Consider the following 17,969-nt stretch of genomic DNA (forward strand, 5'->3'; position numbering starts at 1 on the left):
TTGTTCTTGTCACTCTTCCATAAAGGGCAGATTTGTGGAGAGCACGACTAAGGCCGCGTACACACGGGCGGACTGTCTGTCCAACTTAGTCCACTGAAACGTGTTTCAGCGGACAATCCGCTCGTGTGTGGGCTTCAGCTGACTTTTTCAGCGGACAGTCTGGCGGACTAAGTCTTTCGGAATTTTCGTAATACAGTCCGTCCAAACTTGGTTTCAGCGGACAGTCCGCTCGTGAGTAGGCAAGTTGGACGGACTAAGTATGGCGCATGCTCAGAAAGGATTTACACGGCCGAAGGTTGCATTGCAGTGTATTGGACGTCGTATTTCTAGTCCCGTCGTACGTGCTGTACACGTCATCGCGCAAGCTTTCAGCGGACTGTCTGTTCATCGTGTGTGGTCAAGTCCGTTCATTCAAAAGTAGGACGGACTGTCTGTCGGATTATCTGACGAACTTAGTTGGCCAGACAATCCGCCCGTGTGTACGCGGCCTAATAGTTGTCCTGTGGACAGATTCTCCCATCTGAGCTGTGGATCTCTGCAGCTCCTCCAGAGTTACCATGGACCTCTTGGTTGCTTCTCTGATGAATACTCTCCTTGCCCGGCCGGTCAGTTTAGGTGGACGGCCATGTCTGCAGTTGTGCCATACTCTTTCCATTTTCCGACGATGGATTGAACAGAGCTCCATGAGATGTTCAAACCTTGGGAGATCTTTTTATAACCTAACTCTGCTTTAAACTTCTTCACAACTTTAGCCCTGACCTGTCTGGTGTGTTCCTTGGCCTTCATGTTGCTGTTTGTTCACTAAGGTTCTCTAATGCCGCGTACACGACCGGACTTTCCGGCAGACTAGGTCCGACGGTCTTCCCGACGGACTTTTGGCGGAGTTTCGACGGACTTTGCGAACAAATGGACTTGGCCACACACAAACGGACTAAGTCCCTTAGTTTTGAACGTGATGATGTAAACAGGACAAAACGAGGAAGTTCAATAGCCAGTAGCCAATAGCAGCCCTTACGTTCGTATTTGGTCCATCGGACCAGCACACAGACGAATGGTTTTCTCGATTTTAGTCTATCGGAATTGAGTCCATCGGATAGATTTTAAACATGTTCTATTTCTAGGTCCATCTGATTTTTTTTTTGAAAAACGATCATACTAGCCCACACACGATTGTCCGACGGACTAATCCCTACGGACCTAGTCTGCCGGAAAGTCCGAGATTAAATTACACATGAGGTGACTCTATTTACTAATTAGGTGACTTCTGAAGGCAATTGGTTCCTCTAGATTTTAGCTAGGGGTATCAGAGTACAGGGGCTGAATACAAATTGCCCCCCCCCCCCACTTTTCACATATTTATTTGTATAATTTTCTCTTTTTCCACTTCACTATTATGTGCCACTTTGTTTTGGTCTATCTCATAAAATCCCAATTAAATTAATTTACGTTTTTTGGTTGTAACATGAGAAAATGTGGAAAAGTTCAAGGGGTATAAAAAAGCTCTGTATTACTAACCAATGGCATTGGAGAACCATTCTTAGCATTCTATTATGTGTGTCCCTTGCTTGTAAATGTAAAGTATATAAAATATTCAGGAGGAATGAGCAAAATTTCGAGTTTTCATCTGAAATTTCCAGTAAAAAATAGGAAAATTTGGTAAAATTTCAGGGAAATGCTTTGGAGTCAATGGGGGATGGTGAAATGAAGGTGATTTTTGATGGTTTCTAGGGTACAATGTGCATTTATTGGCTCCTGAGGGTTTATTACAAGCAATTGCAATTTTATACATAAAATATCATAGATGTCAACTGTCCCGGATTTCCTACGAGAGTCCTTCATCACACATCAATGATGATGTGTCCTGGGCTGTGTCCCAGGATCACAACATCTTATTTCAGTTACTTAGTATCTGCAATAAGAGTATTAAAGTATAAGTACTGTAATGACAAAACGTTTTTGTTGAGAGGAATTGTACCCCCTGTCAGGTTTTTATTGCTGTTTGTGTGCTTGTTAGGGAGATTCCCCCTCTCTATTTGTCCTCGTGACCATTGAAAGCAAAAGAAAATCACAAATTTTAGGTTGTCACCAGAAAAAGAAATCTTCCAATGGGGAATATAGGTTTGGATTTTCTCACTTTAGAGGGATTTCTTCTCACTTCTTGTTGTTTGCTATGGGACAGGAAGTGATGGAAAATCTCCACATTGGAACTCAGATGGCAAAAAAAATTAAAAATTAAAGGTGGCAGGTAGAAAATAGTCAGTGTCCAGGCAGAACTTGGGGCAGGCAGCAGGTAAAAGAGTAGTAGGTGTTCAGACAAGGGTTGGGGTAGGTGGAAGGCAGAGAGTACTTGGTGTTCAGGCAGAAGTTGGGGTTAGCAGAAAGTAGTTAATGTCCAGGCAGAGGTCAAGACAATCAGTGGGCAGAGAATAGTACTAGTCCAGACAGAGGTTGGGGAGGCAGCAGGTAGAGAGTAGTCCTTGTCCAGAAAAAGGTTGGGGCAGGCAGCAGACAAAATGGTAGTAGGTTTCAGGCAAGAGTCGGGGCAGGTGGAAGGCAGAGAGTCCTGAGTGTCCAGGCAGAGGTCGGGACAAGCACAGCAGAGAGTAATAGGTGTCCAAGCAGACCTTGGGACAGTCAGCAGACAAAACAGTAGTAAGTGTTCAGGCAGGGGTTGGGGCAGGTGTCAGGCAGAGAGTAGTAGATGTCAAGGCAGAGGTTGGGGAGGCAGCAGGTAGAGAGTAGTCAGTGTCCAAGCAGACCTTGGGGCAGGCAGCAGACAAAGCAGTATTAGGTGTTCAGGCAGGGGTTGGGGCAGGTGGCAGGCAAAGAGTAGTCAGTGTCTAAGCAGAGCTTGGGGCAGGCAGCAGATAAAATAGTAGCAGGTGTTCAAGCAGGGGTCAGGACAGGTGGCAGGTGGAGAGAAATGGGAGACCAGGCAGAGGTTGGGGCAGGCAGTAGGTAGGGACTAGTCAGCGCCCAAGCAGAGGTTGGAGCAGGTAGCAAATAAGGGAGTAGTAAGGGAGCAGGCAGAGAGTAGTCAGTGTCCAAGCAGAGGTTGGGACAGGCAGCAGGAAGATAGTACTCACTGGCCAGGCAAGGGTTTGGGCAGGTGGCAGGGAGAGACTAGTACGTGTCCAGGCAGAGGTTAGGGCAGGAAGCAGGTAGAGAGTAGTCATTGTCCAAGAAAAGGTTGGGGCAGGCAGCAGACAAGAGAGTAGTAAGTGTCCTAGAAGAGGTTAGGGCAAGCAGAGAGTAGTAAGTGCCCAGGAAGAGGTCGGGGAGACAGCAGGTAGAGAGTAGTCATTGTCCAAGCAGAGGTTGGAACAGGCAGCAGACAAGAGAGTAGTAAGTGTCCAGACAAAGGCTGGGGCAAGCAGAAAGTTGTAAGTGCGCAGGCAAAGGTCAGGACAAGCAGCAGGCAGAGAGTAGTAGGTGTCCAGGCAGAGGTTGGGGAGGCAGCGGGTAGAGATTAGTCAGTGTCCAACCAGACCTTGGGGCAGGCAGCAGACAAAACAGTAGTAGGTGTTCAGGCAGGGGTCGGGATAGGTGGCAGGCAGAGAGTAGTCAGTGTCCAAGCAGAGCTTGGGGCAGGCAGCAGATAAAAGTGTAGTAGGTGTTCAAGCAGGGGTCGGGGCAGGTGGCAGGCAGAGAGTAGTCAGTGTCCAAGCAGAGCTTGGGGCAGGCAGCAGATAAAAGAGAAGTAGGTGTTCAAGCAGGGGTCGGGGCAGGTGGCAGGCAGAGAACAATGGGAGGCCAGGCAGAGGTTGGGGGAGGCAGTAGGTAAGGACTAGTCAGCACCCAAGCAGAGGTTGGAGCAGGCAGCAAACAAGAGAGAAGTAAGGGAGCAGGCAGAGAGTAGTCAGTGTCCAAGCAGAGGTTGGGGCAGGCAGCAGGGAGAGAATACTCAGTGGCCAGGCAAGGGTTTGGGCAGGTGGCAGGTAGAGACTAGTACGTGCCCAGGCAGAGGTTGGGGAGACAGCAGGTAGAGAGTAGTCATTGTCCAAGCAGAGGTTGGAACAGGCAGCAGACAAGAGAGTAGTAAGTGTCCAGGCAAAGGCTGGGACAAGCAGAAAGTTGTAAGTGCGCAGGCAAAGGTAAGGGCAAGCAGCAGGCAGAGAGTAGTAGGTGTCCAGGCAGAGGTTGGGGAGGCAGCAGGTAGAGATTAGTCAGTGTTCAAGCAGAGTTTGGTGCACGCAGCAGACAAAACAGTAGTAGGTGTTCGGGCAGGGGTCAGGGCAGGTGGCAGGCAGAGTGTAATCAGTGTTCAGGCAGAAGTTGGGGCAGGCAGCAGACAAGACAGTAGTAGGTGTTCAGGCAGGGGTCAGGGCAGGTGGCAGGCAGAGAGTAATCAGTGTTCAAGCAGAGGTTTGAGCAGGCAGCAGACAAGACAGTAGAAGGTAGGTAGGTGTTCAAAGATAACAGGCTATGCCCCGGCTGTAGAGACATGGGCTCCAGAGGCACCATAACACCACTAAGCACTGAAGGGAGCCAAGACATATGGACTTTCCTCTTTACAGGTCACTCTTTCAGGGTAATTTTTAGTTTGAGTGAATTTAATAGTTTAAAGGACAACGTTTCTTTCATTTGTCCTTTAATGATGAGCAGCAGAGTGCTGAAAATCAAACAATTGTGAATTCTTCATCTGAGAACACGGAGTCTTTCCTTACACCATGTCTTTTATATAGAGACACATCAGTCGCCGCGTGCAAGCCGTAATTTTCTAACATGTATTTACCAGATGAATGAGGAGCGGAGCAGGGGCCCCTAAATAGGCGGCTTTGTCCTGGTACCTGTCAAGGGGTGGGGGTGGGGGATTCACATTTTGGTTCTCATTATGACATCCGGGGAGCAGGCCATGCTGGCTGATATGAAGAGTCCCGTGCTGGAGGAGGGGTAATTATTTCCTGTTGGTGTGCTGGGATCACCTAATAAGATTTGCTGGTAATGAGCTCCTGGTACAGACAGCCCAGTCCTCCGGGTCCCAGTCCTGTTCTAGAACACTCCGGCTTCCCGGATCTGGACGTCCTGTCTCTGCTAATTACAGAAAATATAGAACAGTGGTCGGCACAGTGGTGTAGTGGTTAGCACTCTCGCCTAGCAGTAAAAAGGGTTGCTGGTTCGAATCCCAACCACAACACTACCTGCCTGGAGTTTGCATGTTCTCCCTGTGCCTGCGTGGGTTTCCTCCGGGTACTCTGGTTTCCTCCCACACTCTAAAGACATGCAGGTATGTTAATTGGCTTCTGTCCAAAATTGGCCCTAGTATATGAATGGGGACCTTGGATTGTGGGCTCCTTGAGGGTAGGGACTGATATGAAGTGCAATGTACAGGGATAGGGACAGTTGTAGACACTTACTCAGGATGGACTGGTGTCTTTATTCAACCTTACTAAGTATGTAACAGGTCTCCTGTCCAGGGAGGGGGGCGGTAATGTGCGGGAAACCTTGTGCACAGTGCAGCTCACAATCCTGAACCCAGACACCCTGGACTGCAATGGGTTCAGTAAAGAGAATTCTGATTGGTTGCTAGAAATTCCCCCGCTTTGCAAAATTTGTTACTCATAGGCTCACTCAGCCGGGTCCCCAAACTTCAATACAAGGGCCGCATTGTGTATTGTACAAATATCTGTCCCCCATTATAACAGGGTGCCCATAAGAGCCCCTTACAACAGAATCCTACTTATATCAGAGTCCCTCCTTACATCACAGCCCCCTTTACATCAGAGCCCCCCCCCTCTTTACATCAGGGTCTCAATCAGAGACTTCCTTACATCAAGGTCCCCATTAGCGTCTCCCTTACATCCGAGTTCCAATTAGAGTCCCCTCTTACATCAGGGTCCTCGTCAAAACAAAGCCCTCTATCAGAGACCCTCATTACATCAGAGTCCCCCTAAATCAAAGTCCAATCTTACATCTGGGTCTCAATCAGAGCCCCCCTTACATCTGAGTCCCAATTAGAGTCCCTCCTTACATCAGGGTCCTCACCAAAACCCCCTCTGCATCAGAGTCTTCCTTTACATCAGAGCCCCCCCCCCCCCCCTAAATCAAAGCCCCCCTTAGTCGGGGGCCAGAGGGAGGATATAAGACTGAAAGAGGGCTGGGGGGGATATAAGACTGAAGAGGGGGCCAAGGGGGTATAAGACTGAAGGGGCGGGGGCCGCAGGGAGGATTTCAATTTGAGAACCTGAAACAAAGTAGCAGAGTTTTCAGTCTGAACATTTCGGCTCTTGCGGCGCGTTACAATGTTATCACATATAAAATAAACCTGAATTGTTACTTTGTTGCCATTAGAAACGAATGGAGAATGGAGAACATGAAATATTTTTTCTGGGTCTGCATTCCTCCATTTGCGATTTGTGATGCTCGCTCATTATCAGGCCTGGGAGGCAGTGGAGAGGGAGGGGAATATTTAAGTGTCTGCTAGACAGATTATATTATTAGTTCCAGGATTTGTCGGGGTGGAAGGGGGATTATGGTGAGACCTGTCGGTTATCTTTCATGCCGAGTGTTTAAAGATGGTGAAGGAGGGATTATTGTTACATAGGAGAGATTAGCAGAGCTGTATGTAGGACTGAGGCGAGGGATGGCCGGGGTGGGATGAGGATTCCAGGGCGGGGGCAGGGGGATGAATGAAGAATACATGGAATCTCAACCACTAAAATCTTCTGGAAGATTTAACATGGGAATGTCATTTCACTTTCAGTCTTAAATCCGAAACTTTCATTAAATAATCCCTGGTGATCCCGCTATAAAGGTCACTTCCTGTTATCGGGTGACAACGCTCTGTCCCTGTCCCCCAATTGTTCTCTTGTGTTGTCACCCCGTTATATGAGCTTCCAATGATGATTGCAAGTGGTAGTTTCAGCACACATGACACAGAGATGATCCACTGGTGTCACCATCAGGAAATTCGCCCTTAGAAATGCCGTCACTGGAGTGTATGAAGACAGGAAGTGAAAATTATTGTTATACAAGATTTATATGACGCCAACAGTTTTGCACAGCAGAGAGGGTTGGAGGTAGGGATGAGCTCAGGTGTGTTCGCATGGAACACGTGCAGAGCCCGCCAGGAAGTCGGTGCAGCGCTGCGCTAATCACAGGCAGTGAGACATTGCCCCGATGTGCGGCTGCAGAGATCGGGCAATGTCTCACTGCCTGTGATTAGCGCAGCGCCACGCCGACTTCCTGGCGGGCTCTGCACGTGTTCCATGCAAACACGCCTGAGCTCATCCCTAGTTGGAGGACACTGAATGGAGGCCAGTGGAGGGATTGGCAGAGAGGGGTGGAGGACACTGAATGGAGGCCAGTGAAGGGATTGTCAGAGAGGGGTGGAGGACACTGAATGGAGGCCAGTGGAGGGATTGGCAGAGAGGGATGGAAGACACTGAATGGAGGCCAGTGGTGTAATTGGCAGAGTGGGGTGGAGAACACTGAATGAAGACCAGTGGAGGGATTGATAGAGAGGAGCAGAGAACAATGAATGGAGACCAGTGGAGGGATTGATAGATAGGGGTGGAGGACAATGAATGGAGACCAGTGGAGGGATTGGAAGAGAGGGGTGGAGCACACTGAATGGAGGCAAGTGGAGTGATTGGCAGAGAGGGTTGGAGGACACTGAATGGAGGCCAGCTGAGGGATTGATAGATAGGGGTGGAGGACAATGAATGGAGGCCAGTGGAGGGATTGGCAGAGAGGGGTGGAGGACACTGAATGGAGGCCAGTGGAGGGATTAGCAGAGAGGGGTGGAGCACACTGAATGGAGGCCAGTGGAGGGATTGGCAGAGAGGGGTGAGGGACACTGAGTGGCTGGTGAGATGGATGAGTGGCAACAGCATTCATTATGGACTGAAGGGGGGTAGTCTGTGTAGAGGTCGGCCAATGAGAAGGAAGTTGTAACATTAAGAGATACCAAGGGAGGGAATTAGAAGCTTTGTGATGTCAATGGTGAAGAAGGGGCACATTTTGGATGCAAGGCCAGATGGAGAGGCCATAGTCTTGGACTTCACCTAGAACCCTGGCATGAGGAGAAGAACTGATAGTTGTATTATTGATCTTGATGGAAGAGTCGGGATGGGGAGAATATAATGAGCTCAGTTTTAGAAAGATTTAGTCTAAGGAAGTGGTGTGACATCCATTATATTATGCCAGTTAGTAAATTAATTACTGAAGGAGACAGAAGGGTGAGGTGGGGAGTGGAGAAATGGATTTGGGTGACGTCAGCATAGAGATGGTGTTGGAAAGTGTGGGCGGTTATCAGGTGACCAAAGGAAGTGGTGTAGATAGAGAATAGAAGGGGTCTGAGGGCAGAGTCTTGGGAGCGGACCAAGAGGAAGAGGAGAGGAGTAGGTAAAGTTGTAAATTATATTGAAGCTGCGGTGAGAAAGGTAGGCGGAGAAACAGGAGAGCAGAGTCTTGGAGGCCAAGGTAGGGAACTCTTTTGAGTTCCATCCATCGATCGACTTAGGTACAACCAGCATGTCACATTTCTAGCATGCGATTATTGCAAATGGCTATAGCCGCTAAAAATAATCACTGTGTTCTCCCTGCAGGGCGGCTCCCTGGAAAGAAAAATGCATCATCTATGGCCTGCCTGAGGTTGTTATAAGTGAGGTAGCAGCTCAGACACTTGTAGACTAGGCGTTCCAAAGATTTGGAGGAAAATAGGAGCAAAGAGATAAATCCTAAACTGGTCAGACTGGAGGAATCCAGCGAGATCTTTTTACAAATAAGGGTGACCAGTGCATGCTTTGGAGGGGAGGAGAATGAGCCATTAGACAGGATGAGATTGAAGATTTGAGTGAGAGAGCACTCAAAATAGGATGGAGCAATGGGTGACCAGAGAAGATGCGAGGGAACGAGGTCCAGGGAACAGTTGGTTGGGTGTGTGTCACAGAAGAGTTTGGTAACCTCCTCTGTAGCAATGGAGTCAAAAGAGAAAAATGTTGAATGTGGTGGTAGACAGGGTATGTTACGTGGGGTGGGGGAGAAAATCTGGACACTGGAGACCTCCTTATGAATTGCATCAATCTTATTTTTGAAGTGATTTCCAATCTCCTGGGCAGAGAGTGAGTTATTGGGTAGAAGGGGTGAGAAGACCTCATCCCAAAGATGTTCTGTAGGTTAAAGGGCAGGTACTGATGTTGGATAAGAAGACCTTATATATTGGTCTTACAAAAGTAGGGATGCGGTCAGGGCTCTGTACAGGACACTTGAGTTCCTTCACACCAAACTGCTCAAAAAATGTCTTTGAGGAGATGGTTGAAAAGACCTGGTTCATTCCATTTCATCCCACCCAAATGTGTTCAGTGGGGATGAGGTCAAGGCTTGGAGCTTGTGGGACATAAAATTCCAAAGCCATGGCCACTAATATCGAGTTGACCCCCTTTGTGGTTATAACATCCTCCACTCTTCTAGGAAGACTTTCCACAAGATGTTGGAGGGCGTCTCTGGGAATTTGTGCCCATTTGTAAGGTCAGGTACTTATGATGGATGAGAAGACCTGACTTACATGTTTGGGTCCAACATTGGGCACAAAAAAAAGCTCTTGGTCCCAATTGGGGTTCCAATTCATTCCAAATGTGACCAGTATGGATGAGGTCAGGGCTCTGCATAGGACACTGGAGTTCCTCCACACCAAACTGGTCAAACCATGTCTTTATGGCTGGCTCCACTCTTCTGGGAAAGCTTCCCACAAGATTTTGGAGGGTGTCTGTGAGAATTTGTGCCCATTTGTGAGGTCAGGTACTGAGGTTGGATGAGAAGACCAGACTTAGATGTTTGGGTCCAACATTGGGCACAAAAAAAAGCTATTGGTCCCAATTGGGGTTCCAATTCATTCCAAATGTGACCAGTAGGTATGAGGTCAGGGCTCTGCACAGGACACTCGAGTTCCTCCACACAAAACTGGTCAAACCATGTCTTTATGGCTATATTGTGTATGTAAAATGTTTTGGAGGATGCGAAAGTAAATATGTTTCCTTTTATTTATTGTGAATATATCATGGCTCATAAGTCAAACTGCCATGCCAACGTTTTGGAGACTCTGTGGGCTCCTTCCTCAGGGGTGAGGTCAGGGGACACCACTGTGAGGCCCTAAAACATCTACATGTCATTTTGACCTATGTGATATGATATGTTCACTTACATTTATGGAAATGCATCTTTTGGAGTGTTACGGACTTCCTAATGTCTTTTTCTAGTTATACATGGCCCCATTGTGGTCCCCCCCCCCCACCCCCGAAGTTATATTTGGTCTAAGCACCATCAGGGTTGGGCAGCTCTTTTCGGAACTCTTTTATAACGTTCTGGAGGATGGTTATTATATCCAGGAACTCTTTTCTACTTTATGTTTAAAAAAAAACACTGGTGCTGGTCTGTGAGACTTATCTAGTCTGAAACGACTGAAATCCTTAATTTGATTGTATTTATTTTGTAGGTCAATGGCAGCGATGCCTTATACAAGTATGAAGAGATTGTACTAGAGAGGGTAAGTCTGAGAACCGCTATTCTACCTATCTTAAGGACACGTCCCTCTCTATTCTACCCATTTTAAGGACACGTCCGTCTCTATTCCACCCATTTTAAGGACACGTCCGTCTCTATTCTACCCATTTTAAGGACACGTCCATCTCTATTGTATCCGGTCTAAGGACACGTCCATCTCTTTGTCTGGAAATGATCAGAAACTGTGATGTATTAAAAAATATGAATTTAGGTCATCAAATCCGGTATCATTTTCAGTAGCTTCTGAATGTCTTATATAAGAGCTGTGTTCACAATAAGGTACTTATTATGGGACATAACCAGAGGCAGTGCCAAATCCCATTTTTTAACTGTACTTCCAATTACAAAATTACAATGTCACTATCTGATCACTGGAGGAGGAGAGACTGGGGAAATGCCTCCTCCTGCCTGCAGCAGACTGATGACATTATCTCAGCCTAGGCAAAGTCACCGGAGGATAGGAGACAGGAGAAATGTCTCCACCTCCCTGCAGCAGACTGCTGACATTATTTCAGCTTAGGCAAAGTCACTGGGGGATAGGAGACAGGAGAAATGTCTCCTCCTTCTTGCAGCAGGCTGATAACATCATCTCAGGTGGAGCTTTTTATAAAATGATACTGTTAAGCCAGCCATAGATTGTTTGATTTTTGGCCAGTTCAGCAGGGAAAGGCTGAGATTCGAACTATCGAAGGTTACAGCTACAGGCACCATCCTGGTAGCTTTTATTTCAGCAGGTGATTCTCTATTTGTAAAAGCCATCCTAGCAGCTAACTAGCTGCTGGATTGCTTTTATAGACAGCAGGACATGCCACCAGCCCCCCCCTCCCCCTGTGCCGGCACCTCTCCAGGCTCTCCCATGTGACTGGAGAACATGGGATCCCCGGCCAGCTCTATGCTCCTGAGTTATGCCACTTTTTTTTTTTTTTGAAAAGCAGAGATCAATATTTTATTTTAATTTTTTTGATCTCTGCCATGTGACATTAAAAAAAAAATCACAACACCCACCATTTTATTCTCTGGGGCCCTCTGTTTAAAAACATATATAATGTTTGGGGGTTCTGAGTCATTTTCTAGGAAAGAAAATGATGATTTTTACATGTAGGAGAGAAATGTCAGAAATGCCCCGGTATGGGAATGGTTAATTTTGTTTATTGATTGGGGACATTACAGGGCTGCATGATTCATCTGTCTATGGTGACATATTCACTTCCTCTGACTTTTTATCTATCTTATCTCTATAGATTCATTTCTATGACTTTTTTTTCAGGGAAATTCCGGCCTGGGATTCAGCATTGCTGGTGGGATTGATAATCCGCATGTTCCTGATGATCCTGGAATATTCATCACAAAGATCATTCCTGGAGGGGCGGCAGCCATGGATGGGAGACTAATGTGAGATCGTTGTTCCTCTGTCACCAAATAACGTCAACTTCACACTCTCAATCACAAAAAGGATTTTCTTATACAGTAAATGCTGTAAACTACCTTAGTAGTGAGAAATTGACATCCTGCACTCTCACGCCTTAGATCAGCCCCAATTCCTGCAACTCCACACCTCAGATCACTGTCCCCCCTGCACATCTGTTTCACCACTGTAACCCCATGTACATCTGCCCCACCACTGTACCACTCTGCCCTTCTGCCCCACCACTGAACCCCCTTCTCCCCTGGCCCGCCACCGAAACCCCCCCCCGCTCATCTGCCTCATTACTGTACCCCCCTGCTTTTCTGTCCCACTGCTGAACCCCCTTCTCCCAACTATTGTACCTCCCTGCACATCTGCCCCGCTACAGTACCCCTCTTTCTCATCTGTCCCACCTCTGTAACCCCCTGCTCTTCTGCCCCACCTCTGTTCCCTATACTCATCTCTCCCATCAATACACCTCCTTTTACATCTGTCCCACTGCTCTACCACCCTGCTTTTCTGTCCCATCATTGAACCCCTCTGCTCTTCTGTCCCACCACTGTAACCCCCTTCACATCTGCCCCATCACTGTACCCCCCTGCTCTTCTGTCCCACTACTGAAGCCCCTTCTCATCTCTTCCACCACTGTACCTTCCATACATCACATATATCCCATACATCCCATATATCTCATACATCACATGCATCACATACATCCCATACATCACTTACATCCCATACATCACTTACATCCCATACATCACATACAAGCACGTGGGCTGGATGTGAGAGTTGGATCAGCAGGATGAGTGTGGCAGGACAGGTAGATGTGTCTCATCTCTGCTTCCTTTCACCACTCTGCATGTCACACATATCATAGATAGCTACAGCGGGGGGGTCAGTGGTGGGCCATAAGATGTGGGACAGATGTGCAGGGGGTACAGTGATCTGAGGTGGGAAGGTGCAGGAATTGGGCTGATCTGAGGCATGTGAGTGGAGGATGTTAATAGCTCACTACTATTCAAGTAGTTTACCGCATTTACTTGATAAAAAAATCCTTTTTGCTATTGCGAGTGTGAAGTTGACCTTTTTTTTGTTATAAAATCGGCACGTTCAATTTCTTTGAAAACATTTTTCAGCACACTGTACTCAAAAGGTTGCCTACCCCTGTGATAGACCAACACAAAGTAGCACATAATTGTGACGTGGAAGGTAAATGATAAATTATACAAATAAATATGTGAAAAGTGTGCGGGGGGGGGGGCATTTGTATGGCGCCCCCCGCAGTCAATACTTTGTAGAACCCCCTTTCTCTACAAGTCTTTTTGGGGATGTCTCTACCAGCTTTGTCCATCTAGAGAGGACATTTCTGCCCATTCTTCTTTGCAAAATATCTCAAGCTCTGTCAGATTGGATGGAGAGCGTCTGTGAACAGCAATTTCCAAGTTTTGCCACAGATTCTCAATAGGATTTAGGTCTGGACTGTGACTGGGCCATTCTGACACATGAATATGCTTTGATCTAAACCATTCCATTGTAGCTCTGGCTGTATGTTTAGGGTCGTTGTCCTGCTGGAAGGTGAACCTCCGCCCCAGTCTCAAGTCTTTTGCAGACTCTAACAGGTTTTCCTCTAAGATTGTCCTGTATTTGTCTCCATCCATCATCCCATCAACTCTGATCAGCTTCCCTCTCCCTGCTGAAGAAAACCATGGTGTGTTCAGGGTGATGTGCAGTGTTAGTTTTCCCCCTACACACAGTGTTTTGCTTTTAGGCCAAAAAGTAGAATTTTGGTCTCATCTGACCAGATCACCTTCTTCCACATGTTTGCTGTGTCCTCCACATGACTTCTCACAAACTACAAACAGGACTTCTTATGACTTTCTTTCACCAATGTCTTTCTTTTTGTCACTCTTCCATAAAGGGCAGATTTGTGGAGAGCACGACTAATGCTGCGTACACACGACCGGACTATTCGAGGGACTAGGTCCGACAGTCTTTTGGTGGATTTTCCGATGGACTTTCCGAATGAACGGACTTGACCACACACAATCACACCAAAGTCTGACGGATTTGAACGTGATGATGCACGACCAGATTAGAATAAGGAAGTTCATAGCCAGTAGCCAATAGCTGCCCTAGCGTCGTTTTTTGTCAGTCGGACTAGCATACACACGAACAGATTTCTCGGTCCGGCGGAGATCCGGTGGGAAAATTTAAAACATGTTCTATTTCTAAAGTCCGCCAGATTTTTGGCAAGCAAAGGTCTGATGGAGCCCACACATGATCGAATTGTCTGACGGACTCGTTCCGTCGGACCTTTGCTGTCAAAAAGTCCAGTCGTGTGTACGTGGCATAATAGTTGTCCTGTGGGGCGGCACAGTGGTGTAGTGGTTAGCACTCTCACCTAGCAGTAAGGCCGCGTACACACGGGCGGACTGTTCGCCCAACTTTGTCTGCTGAACAGTGTTTCAGCGGACCGTCCGCTCGTGTGTGGGCTTCAGCGGACAGTTTCAGCGGACAGTCTGACGAACAAAGTTTTTCGGAAATCCCGTAAAACTGTCCGCTGAAACTTGGTTTGAGCGGACAGTCCGCTCGTGTGTAGGCTTGTTCGTCAAACTAAGTTCCGCGCATGCTCAGAAAGGATTTACACGCCGAAGGTTGCATTGCAGTGTATAGGACGTCGTTTTTCTAGTCCCGTCGTACGTGCCGTTCACGTCATCGCTCACGGTTTCAGCGGACTGTTCGTTCATCGTGTGTGGTCAAGTCCGCTCATGCTAATTTTGAGCGGACTGTTTGTCAAACTGTTTGACGAACAAGGTTGGGCTAACAGTCCGCGCGTGTGTACGCGGCCTCAGAAGAGTCGCGGGTTCAAATCCCAACCACGACACCACCTGCCTGGAATTTGCATGTTCTCCCTGTGCCTGCATGAGTTTCCTCCAGGTACTCTGGCTTCCTCCCACACTCCAAAGACATGCAGGTAGGTTAATTGGCTTCTGTCCAAAAAAAAATTGACCCTAGTAGATGAGTGGGGACCTTGTATTGTGGGCTCCTTGAGGGTAGGGACCAATGTGAGTGTGCAATGTACAGGGATAGGGACAATTGTAGACACTCAACTCAGGTTGAACAGGATGGACTGGTGTGTTTATTCAACCTTACTAACTATGAAACTATGGACAGATTCTCCCACCTGAGCTGTGGATCTCTGCAACTCTGTCAGAGTTACCATGGACCTCTTGGCTCTTCTCTGATGAATGCTCTCCTTGCCCGGCCAGTCAGTTTAGGTGGACGGCCGTGTCTTGGTAGGTTTGCAGTTGTGCCATACTCTTTCCATTTTCTGATGATGGATTGAACAGAGCTCCATGAGATGGTCAAAGCTTGGGAGATTTTTTTTATAACCTAACCCTGCTTTATACTTCTCAACAACTTTATCCCTGACCTGTCTGGTGTGTTCATTGGCCTTCATGATGCTATTTGTTCACTAAGGTTCTCCAACAAACCTCTGAGGGCTTCACAGAACAGCTGTATTTATACTGAAATTAAATGACACACAGGTGGACTCTATTTACTAATTAGGTTACTTCTGAAGGCAATTGGTTCTGCTAGATTTTAGTTAGGGGTATCAGAGTAAAGGGGGGCTGAATACACATGCCCCCCCCCCCCACACTTTTCACATATTTATACGTATCATGTATCATTTTCCTTCCACTTCACAAAGTCACTTTGTGTTAGTCTATCACATAAAATCCCAATAAAATACATTTATGTTTTTGGTTGGAACATGACAAAATGTGGGAAATTACAAGGGGTTTGAATACTTTTTCAAGGCACTGTAGAACCATCAGCTATAATAACCAGTATAATATGACCTGTTAGGTGTGACCTCAACAAGTCACCTATTTGTCAGGTTATGTTACCGTTTCCCAATTGTTAGTTAGAGTTCTTATCCAAGCAAAGAGACACGGAGGTATTATTCAGTATTTCTGCTCAGAAGTCCGTCGTTAACTCTGACTGTCTCTGACTGACTCTGGCTCTGAGGCTTCTTTATTACATCTTTTATAGACAGAAAAGGGCAAACATCAGCAAATGTAAAAAAACAACATTTTCAAAGAAAAGACAATTCTCCGGGTGTTATCAGCTGATAAGACAATCTTCTGGGCGTAGACTGCTTTTTAGGGCTGATGCGGCCTCTTCTTGATGAGTACGTGACAATAGATGACGAATCCTTATTTTACAGAGAAGGATAGAAAAATACATGTATTTAGTAAGACATACGGTCAACATATACCTTAATCCTTACATTTCCCCCTTTGACATCACCCCTCCCTCTTGCCCTGGGTCCACCTGAACAAGTTCTAGTCAGCCTATATCCAGAGTACTCTCCCTGACCGCGAGTTGTCAGAGGGGTATACACCCATCCCCCTGGACAGTACCAACATCTAAAATTCAGGAAGAGTGGCTTTTCTGACAGATGGGTGATGTCAAGGATCTAAATCTACCTATCTTCACAAAAGTTCCATCTTTTCCGCATCATTTACCTTGGCTTTCTTGCAAAAGCACATGAGCAGTTTAAAGCATACATAAAAGAAAAATACGAATAAGAGCACCACTATAATCGTCATTGCTGCCTTCTTAACCCAAGAGAATAACCCTGAGAAACTAAAAGTTCCACCAAACGGATCCCAGTCGCGACCAATATTTCGGGCCTTCTCTTGTAAATTCTTTACTTCCGTACGGTGTTGTGCAATGATGTCATAATAGTCAGGTACCTCAATGCTGGTGTTATGTATCCAAGTACAGCACTCATAGTCCTCAGTAGTTTCACAGAGTCCTGTCAGTGCTGCACTCATACTTTCAATTGCTAATTCATGTAATTCTAATTGTTGTCTGATGGCTCTGGTCTCCAGATTTAACTTAGTAATATCATCAGAGTTTTTCTCCAAAACATCATTAATAATTCCTGTATAGTTATTTAGTCGTTTCATTAAGTCTATACCCCATCCTGTCCAGGACGGGAACCAAGCCCATGCCATGTCCTTCTTCAGGAATATTTCTCTTTTACTACGATACCTGAGGGGATATCTAGGGTGCATGCTAGCTTCTAATAGGTGATCACCTCGTTCATCACCTACTACTCCCATTACTGGTACTAAACTTGCGAGGTAGCACCATCCCTGAGCTCTTCTAGGTATCCAAGTATAACATTTATCCTCACAACAGATGTATATATTATTTCCTAGAGCTACTGATCTTGAACTGATATCATTTCTATAACGAGAGGTGTATCCATAGAGAGATAGGTTGGATACTAACCACCTAACATTATTATCCACAATGTTAGTGAGGAAGTCAGATAATGTCAGGTGTGTCAGATAATGTCTGGTGTGTGCTGGAATTACTGGGGTAGAAGCTTCCATTTAATACGACAATGGACAAATTAAACTTGCTGTCTTGGCATTCTCCATTTCCTCCCGTTGTGTTCCCTAAGTTGAAACACCAATCAGGGAAAAAGGCGAGACCATTTGACTTAAACATTACTGTCTCGCTGGTATTTGTTCTAATTATGTTAATGCTACTGTTAGCAAGATCAGTATAGTTTATAGGAACTGCCATCAGTGGTATACTTGCTGTGCTGGGGTGTAATTTGCTACAAATAATAACATTTTTTTAGAAAATCCTTCATCCTTGTGTATTTTATTCTGTGAGGTAACCAAACTATTAGCCAGAATTACTGAAACAATAAAAAGATACATGTTGTCATTTGCCAACTGGCTCCTTTTTACAATGAGAAGCGTGGATCCAGGTAGGTTTCCCTTCCAATTTCACTGAGGTTGCTGTAATCAATAGCACCTGGAAAGGACCTTCAAACCTTGGTTCCAGTGTCTTTCTGGTATGTTTCTTTACATACACATAGTCTCCTGGTTGTAGATCGTGTGTACCTGTGACAGAATTAGGGTCTGGAAGAGAAGAATACACACTCTTGTGGATTTTAGTCAGACGTTGTTGCAACTGTATTACATACGTAGTTAACCTATCACATTGTAATTGCATACTTTGAGGAAAA

At 46.3% G+C, this 17,969-nt stretch overlaps 1 protein-coding gene across 1 annotated transcript in view; it reads left to right on the top strand.

Moving 5' to 3' along the window:
* The window catches only part of DLG3 (discs large MAGUK scaffold protein 3), a 243,744-nt gene that overhangs the window by 89,619 nt on the left and 136,156 nt on the right, over positions 1–17,969 (top strand). The window contains 2 exon segments of the mRNA XM_077474345.1: positions 10,436–10,486; positions 11,771–11,895. Of these exon segments, the coding sequence (XP_077330471.1) occupies positions 10,436–10,486; positions 11,771–11,895 (176 nt within the window).

This window comes from Lithobates pipiens, unplaced genomic scaffold (genome assembly GCF_037356315.1).
Source record: "Lithobates pipiens isolate NorthernLeopardFrog02 unplaced genomic scaffold, aLitPip1_a1.2 Scaffold_1, whole genome shotgun sequence".
Classification (NCBI taxonomy): domain Eukaryota; kingdom Metazoa; phylum Chordata; class Amphibia; order Anura; family Ranidae; genus Lithobates; species Lithobates pipiens.